This window comes from Aplidium turbinatum, chromosome 11 (assembly GCF_918807975.1).
Source record: "Aplidium turbinatum chromosome 11, kaAplTurb1.1, whole genome shotgun sequence".
In the NCBI taxonomy this organism is placed as follows: Eukaryota; Metazoa; Chordata; class Ascidiacea; order Aplousobranchia; family Polyclinidae; genus Aplidium; species Aplidium turbinatum.
This window is the reverse complement of record NC_137482.1, coordinates 9,163,665-9,173,648: the sequence shown is the minus strand read 5'-3', so window position 1 is coordinate 9,173,648 and position 9,984 is coordinate 9,163,665. Positions and strand designations below refer to the sequence as shown.

At 37.6% G+C, this 9,984-nt stretch overlaps 1 protein-coding gene across 1 annotated transcript; it reads right to left on the bottom strand.

Moving 5' to 3' along the window:
* Positions 1 to 1,119: 1,119 nt before the first annotated feature.
* On the bottom strand, positions 1,120 to 6,999 carry LOC145779278 (adhesion G-protein coupled receptor G7-like). Its single transcript, XM_082590820.1, has 6 exons — positions 6,900 to 6,999; positions 6,072 to 6,201; positions 4,986 to 5,154; positions 4,579 to 4,672; positions 3,241 to 3,393; positions 1,120 to 1,259 (listed from the first exon to the last, which is right to left on the bottom strand). The coding sequence occupies exons 1-6, from the start codon at positions 6,965 to 6,967 to the stop codon at positions 1,151 to 1,153; spliced, it is 723 nt and encodes a 240-aa protein (XP_082446946.1). The 5' UTR covers positions 6,968 to 6,999; the 3' UTR covers positions 1,120 to 1,150.
* Positions 7,000 to 9,984: the final 2,985 nt, after the last annotated feature.

Here is a 9,984-nt window from a genome sequence, read left to right as displayed (position 1 = left end):
ACCGAAAAACAGAAACCTTGTTTCTACTTTCTCTTTTTTTTTCAGACAAATAATTAACTTTGCAATGATACACGCAGCACTTTTTACCCATTATTTAATGTTTAACACCTGTTATGTGATTGCAGTAAGATTTATACTTTAGTAGTAATAGGCTAGTAGTAACTTCTTAAAACTTAGCCACTGATTCAGTTACTACTGGTACTACTAGACTTTGCTTTAAGCAAGCACCTTCAATTTTAGTTGCATGAGTTTACAACAAATTTTATACCCTATAGGTTAAGTAAATGTCCATTCGCATAATTTGAAACCTGTTCATTTCTGGATGTTATGTAAAGCCTTTTCCTTAACTTGTATCACAAACTAATCTCAAAACTATCAAGTTTACAATGCTAACTTATCCACACAGCAACTCTTAACACCATACTGCAGTAGTAGCCTATACACAAATGAAACAATGCAAGGCATCTAACAGTTAAACATTTGTGCGAGATCTCTGCTTCAATTCTACACAGTACACAGCCCACCATGTTGAATTGCCAGCGGTACATTTCAGTTCTAAAAAACTAACCTGGCCATGGCCTGTCTAGCAATGCTCACATGGTATGTGCTGACTAAAAATAACTTTGTAGTGTTGCCAGAACAATAAATAAACTTCAAGAAAAAAATATATAACTGACAAAACACTAAACTAACAAATAGAGTAGACAAAAATCATTGTGAATAAATGCAAGCAAAAGTTACCGGTACTTAAAAACTTCAAGCTTGCCATAAACCATTACTTGATTTCTTTAACAACTAATCTGCAACAAAACTTAAGCGAAAGTAAAACTACACAAGTGGCAACACTGAACAGCATCTTTGTAGTTTAATCAGTATGTAACTTTCAAAACACTCAGTATGTTAAAAAATTCATTTTCTAATCCAAAAGTATTTGTTTGTTAGTAATAATTCATGCAAATACACCTTGTTGTGCGCCTAATACCTGTTAGTTGCCAAAATTTAGTAGGCCCCCAGATTATTTGGCTGTTGCCACGTTGGGATGGCCAGTAGTATAGATCGCCATGCACCCAGTGAAATAATAATTTCAAGCTACAGTTTGTCTAGTTATTCAATAATTTTGCAATTTCAAATGTTTTGCGATTTTTGTGTTTCAATTCTCCCATGATTGAACGTGATTTTTCATTGGAAACGTATCGTGAACCGGGCTCAATGATTTTCCTCCCAAGCCTTCTTCGAATGGAGTCGGTGTAATATTCTCCCTAAAAATAAAAACAAAAATGACAGTGCGATTTTTTTCTAAGACTTGTCTTAATATCTGACTAATTGGTCGCACTTGTCATATTGTTCTGATTTATGTAAATGTGGTTCGTTTATCTTAGAAATATTACTAGTAGAGCTTTGGTAGAGAGTTTGTCTTGTTGAACTATAGGCATGCGAAGCCAAGTAACGCAATCACATTTAATATACGTTTATTATACAAAAGTCACATTTACAGAGAACAAACAAAATTACATTGAAACAAATTTCGAACGTTGTCGACATCACATGATATCTTTTTCAGGAATAACATGCAGTAATTTTATCAACATCTAAACAAAATATAGCCTAATAGTTAAATATTAAATTTATCAACAGGAAAAAAAGCAAAAACTGCACAGTGCTTCTGCTGTTTAACGCCGTTTAATGCAGTTACCTTTGAGATTCTCGTGTTTATTGTTGAGCGTTGAGCTAATCAGAACTCAGAAGAACTGTGCACTGTGCAGTTTTTGTTTTTGTCTTGTTGATAGATTTAATATTTAACCATTGTATTTTGATTAGATGTAGAATTATTGTATGTTATTCCTGAAGAGGACATCATATGATGTTGAAAACGTTCGAAATTTGTTTCAATGTAGTTTTTTCTTCTGGTGCAAAATGGTAGCCTACTACTGTAGCCTACGATAAACTTAAATATGTTAAATCTGATTGAGTTACTCGGCTTCGTATGCCTATGATCTTAATAATTACTGAATTCTCACAAGAATTGACTGCTTCCATTTGAGTTTGCACAAGTCAAGATTGGCTCCTATTAATGTGCCGAAGTGAAACAAACCAAAGTGACTAAGTCATTGATGAATGGGCTATTTGACGTATAAGGCATCAAATGCATAGTATATCAGCATTTGACGAAGCTGCCATGACCTGGCTTTCCAACAATCTGACACCTGCTAAAAATGTTTAAAAATTTGTCTCATATGAAAGAAGAGTTTGGATACATATTTTTGTGTTTTCCTGTGTGGCATAACATCTGTGCCGTTTGTTGTTTGACGTTGAGCTGTGCTTGGTAATGTCAAGAGAGTTGGTTAAAATGCTTTGTATGACTAAAATGTATATTTTACAACTGCACTTCATCTTATGCTTCTCTACATTTTTTTATGAATGACGAGGGTTGCATAAAAGCCGACACCATTCTATTTAAACTTAGTGTTTTACAGCGATAATAAAATCCGTGATGTAGTGCTGTCAAGGCTTGGGATTCGCTCTTTTCACCTTTTCACTGAAAATTCGAAAAGAGCCTGACAACACAGATGCTAGTGAAAATTTTGGCATCTTTTACACGTTAAGACTAAATTTTCCAACAAATCTCAGTTGGTGAAACGACAATGTTATGCACAAAAAAATTTCAAAGTCAAGCGGCGCTGGTTCGGCTCTCGGCGTGCGCGCTTGAGGAACGCATTTCAATGACTACTTTCCATTAAGCGGCACTTTGTGGTTGTTAACCAGCCAGTTATTGTTAACCAGCCAGTTTGTATATTGAAGCTATTATCAATCGTCCGTGAACTACAAAAATTTTGTGCTTACAGGTGTTTTCTTTCAAATGTGTAAATTTTTCAATTTTTTTTTAGTTTTTTTTATAGTTTACACACAGTACAGTAGGCTACAACCGAATCCTGGTGTGTTGCTTTTCGTTCTGCACTTTTTGGAAAAAACTTTGTTTTGTCCAAATAAAATGCGCTTCATGCAGGCCGTACCTTGTAGCTACAATTCACAGATTTTAAGCCGAAAACGTTCTACTGTTAAAACTTTTTGTAAATAAGTAAAATATATTGTTATAATGCTCAACCTTGTTGTATTGTTGTGTCTTGCCTGTCTTTGGTACAGGAAAGCAAACTCTCTCCTAAAACTATTTTGTTATGTAAACGTAAATCGTACAACTGGCATTTAAATAGTAAATATTTGTGCAACATAAATGGTCCATACCTGTCGGTTGCCTGGTGTAAACGTTGTTGATTTTTGCTGACAACTCTAATCTCACTCTTCATGTCGTCAACAGGCGGTTTTGGTAATGGCTTCCCGATCACTGTGGTGGATTGTAGCATCCCCGTTGATGTCGTGTTGCTTGAACTAGGGTCTCTGAACACGTATCACATTGGTTGGAAAGCAATGAAACTTAACGCAAGGAAAAATTGCACAAGATAATGACACTTATTGTTTTATTAAATCATATCTTTACCTTGCCCCATATTCAATTAAATGATTAACTTTTGGAATAAGATTAAAGTTCAGAGTAGCAGTAGCGTAGCGTCTAAGGGAGCGGGATTGGGGGGACGTGCCTCCCTATCATTTGATTGGTGAAGTACATTTTTTATTTTTGTTTAAAAAAAATTGCAGTTATAGCCATAGACGACATCCTCATTATATCAAAAAAAGCTTTTAAGAAATTTTCAACTAAAAAACGTAACGTCGATCAAATATCTTGAGCAATCTTGTTCCTCCGATCATGAGCATAGTAATCCTACAAACCTACATTTTGTAAGTATTTTGAGCCCAGTTTGTTTCTGCCATTGAGTAAAACTGGATTAGCATAGCTTCTAGCAGTTTTTTTAACCGCTCCATTAAAATTTTCTGCGTAGGCCTACGCTGCTAGTGATTCAAATAAAAAAATTGTTAAGGTTTATAGTGTAGGCTACATACGACTACCGGTGAGTTTAATGTTCTGTTAGCCTACATAATCTTCATGACTATGTAGCAACAGAACCGTTGAGAAGACAATTTGGGCCCAGTTCCAATGAGATCTCGGGCCCTAAATCAATATACTACGTAGAAAAAACATTCTATGTCCAATATATACAAATTGGTTTCTTCAAAGTCTCTACCAATCGAATGAGTCACGCTGCGCTATTGCAGAGTAATAGCCTACAATTTTTAAATTCATTGATAAAAAGATTTTGAATTTTTCAAGTACTGTTTATATTGCTAAAACTTTAAAGCTTTAGCGAACGAACAATTTTGATGTTTTAAATGTCTCAAGTAAAAAATTATATTTTCAATACCAAGTTAAATTTTGCTATTTTTGGTCCTTGTCCTACATTCAATCCGCAGCTTCAAATGTTACGTAGTATTCTTCCAATGACTAGAAGTAGCGCACTAGGGAATATTATTTCAGTTGGCAGAGGTTTCAGAATTGTGAAAGTTTTCTATTTTACTGTCGTCTCAAAAAAACCAGAAAAACTAGTTTAATATAATCTGTTGTGTGATGCCAGAAAGTTAATACAAAAAAAGTATACTCTCATCTACTGTAATAAGTAAAAGACGTACTTAGGTTTTGTTGTTGGCATCACTGAAGTGACCTTTTGAGTAAAAGTGCTCAGTAATCCTTGTCGTACAATGTACATCAGAAACAAGAGGCAACCTGTGAATAATAACACGATTAGATAAATGCAGCAATTTAAACACGTTTCAGAAAAACAAACATTGCATTTTACTAATATTCTGGGTAGGCTAAGTGCTAGTCCATAAAAATTCTAGAAAATACTAAAATTGCAAGTTTTAGTGCAAATTGAATGTTTTTTACACTTCACATACTTTTGTTGACATATCGACGAACAAGAAAGCTACCACAACCATTGTGTTTACAAAGCAGGCAAATAGCTAAAATACACGCTGCAACAAAATAAAAAGTGATGCTCGGCGTAATTTTTCTTGCTTCTTATTTAAGGTTTTACCTTGCAGTGAATTCAAGACGGTAAACACGTACGAAAATGCCAGTTGTACGTCTGGAGAGACGTCAGCAGCAAACACAGCAAAGCCGAATATCCACGTCCCTCCGACGGTGAGGAAAAGTGTCCAAGTAAATATGACGTTTCGTTTGACGTCAGACCTGTGCGTGGAGCTCTAAGCCAATTTCAACAATAAGATACTAACACTAACAACGCTGTAGCCTACAATACATTAGGCTAGACCAAAACCAAACTTCAAACCTCATTTTCAAAATGCAAATTCAACTTTTCGTGTTCTAAAGCAGGGATCACCAAACTACAGCCCGCAAGCCAGAACCGGCCCGCGAACTGATTTCTTCCGGCCCGCCACGTACTGCGGAAATTACAGCTGCACTACAACTTTGTACATGTGCTTCCCTTGGCATTAGCAACCGTCTTTGGCTTTGCCTTTTTGTGTAATAGAGACTTCTTTCTTTGTTAAAATTTTTCGCTCTTGTAGCTCGTTGTTGTATGTTGAATTTGTACATTTTTCCACCAGGCAGCCTACATGTTGGTGTTCTGTTTTTATCATTAAGCCACCACAAATGGGGACAGCTTAGGCCAAATTTGGAAAAATGTAATGTTTTTTTCAAGAGCACGATGCCCTGTAGTGTATCACAGCAGGGGATAACTTTTCCAGCAACCTTTCAATTTTCATCACAACTTTGCTCTTTGCTATTCCACCGCTGACTTTGTTATTTATTGTGTTCAATTCAAGTCAATGGAGATTCTAAATAGTTGTACATCTTTTCGCAATTTGCATCCGGCCGCAGCTGTTAATCTCGCAGCAATCCGGCCCTCAAATAAAAAAGTTTGGTGACCCCTGTTCTAAAGTAAAGCGAAACTGTTTGTTATTTTTTCAAAACTACCATGTTGCAAAAAATTTTGCAATGTTTACAAGACACGCGTCAGTTCATCCCAAGAAAACTAAATTAATTTAAAGACTACGGTAATGTCACAGGTTTTGACTTTTACTTGTGTTTTTTCGAATTACTTTCATTTTTCAAAAACAACCAATCTATAAAAGCGAGATGCAGACATACTGTTTCTTACTTTTGTAATGCTTGAGCGACCAAATATCACTTTATACGTTGCAAGTACAGAGACAATGAGGTTGACACCCAACAGGATGGAGCTTGGTATAACTATCAAGTACTGAATCAAATCAAGAGACACCCAGCATCTGTCAGAGCACCATTGTTAATTTAATTTCTAACATTTAAACTTAAAGTGTGGTTTTCTGTATGCTCTATGCAGTATGCAAGCTATTTTTATTTATGAAAAATGGTGCAAAAATGTTGAACAGTTGAAAGAGGCAGAAAACACTCTTGTGTTCTTTAGCTGAGGAAGTTCTAAAGTTTGACAGTACGAAGCTCTTGAAAAAATTGTAGTAAGCAACAACAAACCTATAAGTAGGCTGATGCTATATTTCGTCGAACCTTCCTAACCTTCCTAAGTGTTTGAAAACTAATATTGCAATTCATGAAGCTTGTTACAATAATAATAATGTGTCTCATTCTCAATATAGTTCAGTATTCATTCCAGATATGCGTAGCTCTCAGGGCTATGCAAAGCAGACATTGTACGCCCAGGCGCAAACAGGCTCACCCGAGCATATTATTAGCCTAAATCCATTTCTTTGCTGGGTGCCAAGCAAAAATAAAGTGCAATGTTACTTTTGAAATGTCTTTGGTATGGCTCAGAAAGGTATCGAACCCACGTTTACTGATTTCTAAGCGAACACTCTAACCAACATGCCACGGATTTATGTGGCATGGACCAATTGAACACATATTTTTGGAGACCATTTTTTGTTTAGGTTAAGTCTTGTTTTTGTAAATTACAAAATTTAAAAAACTAACGGCTATACTGTATACGTACTGCTCATCCTCTCTTGAATAGTTATCAACATCCACTCCAACTACTATGGAAACGAACACAGCTGGCATTAACCAACCAAACAGAGTAGAGGTGGTCACTACCATCCGATTGGTGACGTTAGCTCTGGTGTAAATCACCTGGAAATACCGTCAAAGGTGACAAAATTTGCTTGCTTATTGTTAGCTAAACCACAGTTACATTTGATATCACGAGAAAAAATGTAAGTGTAAGCTAAATAACCAAATAGAAATTTGAATGTGGTTTTGAGCTAAATCAAGAAAATGAAATATCTTCTGAGAGGTGTCTAGACCACTACAATGCTTGATATGAACGACTCGGTTACATGTCTTCTAATACAAACGAATTTATATTCACACGAGTCAGTTAAATCATAAGCAGCTAAAAATTGATTTCGATCTGCTAGTAGCTAGATGCTAGATCAGTGGTTCTCAACCTTTTTGTTTTGGCGGACCCCTTTTGGTACCTTCGAAGCGGTCGCGGACCCCCAAAAAAATTTTATCTGAAATTTTGGTATATCGCTTTTCCTGTAATTATAATGAAATCAAATATTTTATGAGTTTCAAAACGACTTAAAAGAATTTGGTGAACTCGCGACACACTTATGACGATTGATGACATTAGAGAAATTATGTTATGAGCTTTATGTTGGCACATTAAAAATCAGTAGGCTATATAATCTATAATGATGTTGATTTGATGTTTCTCTATAAATTTTATCAAAAACCAATAGAATTTTGCGACCGTTACAAACAATTTCTTCCTTTTTTCGTTTCTAATCAATATTAATTCGTTATAATCTTTGTCATCGCAAAACTGTGAGTGGTGATAGACTGCTGACCAACGTTTGTATTTCTAAGTTAAGCATTGACCAATAGACTACTGTCTCAAAAAAATTAAGTTGAACATAGCCTTATTAAAAAATTAATTCATTTATATATATGATATTTTTTTAGTTAGAAACCAAACCTTTGAACTTTCAAAGGACATCGCACCGGTTCGTTGGGAAGTACAGTTTGAAAATCAAGGTAGCCTAATACACAAATAAAGTACAACCAACCTGTTGTATTTCCAGACGTTTAATATAAAATAAACAATAATAATTGTAGCGATAGCCAACCAAGTGAGAAAACCATTTACCTCTTGTTACTTACTCATTCAGTGTATAAAATCAACGCAATATATAGTAAGAAAGAAACGCAAAACAATCAACTAAGGAACGTGGTACAGAACGCTCAATTGATTACACGCGCAGTGCGGTGGTAATCAATTCCAACGTCTGTACCAGAAAACGCTGAACGGTGATTATGTAGTGACGCTGGTCACGAGTTACATATATTCAACGTAGATGACGACTATAACACCTCCCCGATAATTTTTATACACAAACATAAAAAATGAACAAGACACCGAATTAACAATAAAACTCAAAGTCCGAAACGAGCCGGAGGTCTGCGGCGACGGCTCGACCTTCGTGGGTTGTGTGGCCCGAATTCCGGTACAGTCGGTGTGTCGTCCGAATTCGTTCGGGCTGAGGTGGGGACAGCGGAAGAGTCGATTGTTGGTGCAGGAGTATCTCCCGGCTCCTGGTCCTCCGATGATGCATAGCGAGGTTGCAGTTGGTCCATATGGCGCCTCCACGTCGGACCATGTGGCAGCAGACGTACCAGGAAGATTCGGCTACCCTGTCGCTTGATCACCTCGGCTGGAACCCAACGAGGATCCTGGCTCCGTCGTGGAGTGAATGATAGCGCGTAACAGGGATCTCCCGGTTTGAAATGTCGTTTGGTACCTTCGGAGGCGTCGGTGTTGTGAGGGTTTTGTCGGGGTACCACTTGAGACGGTGTAGGGAGAAGCGTGTCGATCTTGGTTCGAATCTGACGATTGTTGAGTAATTGGCTTGGAGAGTAGCCACTCGGAGTGGGCGTGCGTCGATATTGCTGTAGGAATTCCAAGACGGCCTGCTTCGGGGGTAGGGAAGATTTGCGAAGTGCTTGCTTGAACGTACGTACGAGGCGCTCCGCCGCTCCATTGGTTTCCGGATGGTAGGGTGCACCCGTGATGTGTACCATACCCCTCTCCTTACAGAAAGTTTGAAATTCTGTGGATTTAAAAGTAGTAGCATTATCGGTAACTATAGTATGGGGATAGCCGAAATGAGCAAAATCTTCTTCTAGCAGGTTGATAGTAGCTGTTGAAGATAAGGAAGTAGTAGCATGAATACAAGGGTATTTAGAAAAAGCATCAATGCTGAGTAACCAATGGTAACCCATGAATTCTACCGCATGATCTATGTGCAAGCGACTCCACGGTGCTTCTGGAACCGTCCATGATTGGACCTGGGTTTTAGATTGCGGTTGATATTCGCCACAGGTACTGCACTTGTGACAAAGTTCCGCTATGTCTCGGTCAATGTTTGGCCAGTAGACGGACGTTCTTGCCAACTGCTTCATTCTCTCAATGCCGAAATGTCCTTCATGAAGCAATTGAAGGACGGAAGGACGAAGTTTGGACGGGATGACCACTCCGGAACCGTAAAGTAGACATCCGTAACAAGTAGAAAGAGAGTCTGCGTACTTACGAAACGGTTCGACCGGGTCTTGTGGAGAAGACTTGGCCGGCCATCCTTCATGAATGAAACGCATTACCGTGGAAATGGTAGGATCTTTAGAAGATTCTTTACGCAGTGAGGCAGCATTTGGGGTCTGGACCTGTAAATCCAAAGCATCGATAGCGCAGACGATATCAATGTCATCCGCACTTTCCTCTTCATCGAAGACTTTATCCCCTCCTGCTGGTAAGCGACTCAAAGCATCAGCGTTTTGATGATCCTTCGTCTTCCTGTACTCAATAGTGTATGTAAATAGCGACAAAAAGAGTGCCCAACGAGCCAAACGATTTGCTGCCAAAGAAGGTGTCGATTTAGTCGGGCCAAAAAGACTAAGCAATGGTTTATGATCTGTGACCAAAATGAATGATCTACCAAAAAGATATTGATAGAATTTCTTTAGCGCAAAAATTATCGACAAAGCCTCTTTCTGAATTTGACTATAGTTTCTCTGCGAAG

What these genes read in the sequence shown, in the direction of transcription:
- LOC145779278 (XM_082590820.1), bottom strand. Translation starts at nt 6,967, where the DNA reads ATGCCAGCTGTGTTCGTTTCCATAGTAGTTGGAGTGGATGTTGATAAC. An exon ending in GTCGCTCAAGCATTACAAAA is followed by an intron (nt 5,155 to 6,071) that starts GTAAGAAACAGT and finishes AAATTGGCTTAG; the next exon opens with AGCTCCACGCACAGGTCTGA. An exon ending in TTACACCAGGCAACCGACAG is followed by an intron (nt 1,260 to 3,240) that starts GTATGGACCATT and finishes TTTTATTTTTAG; the next exon opens with GGAGAATATTACACCGACTC.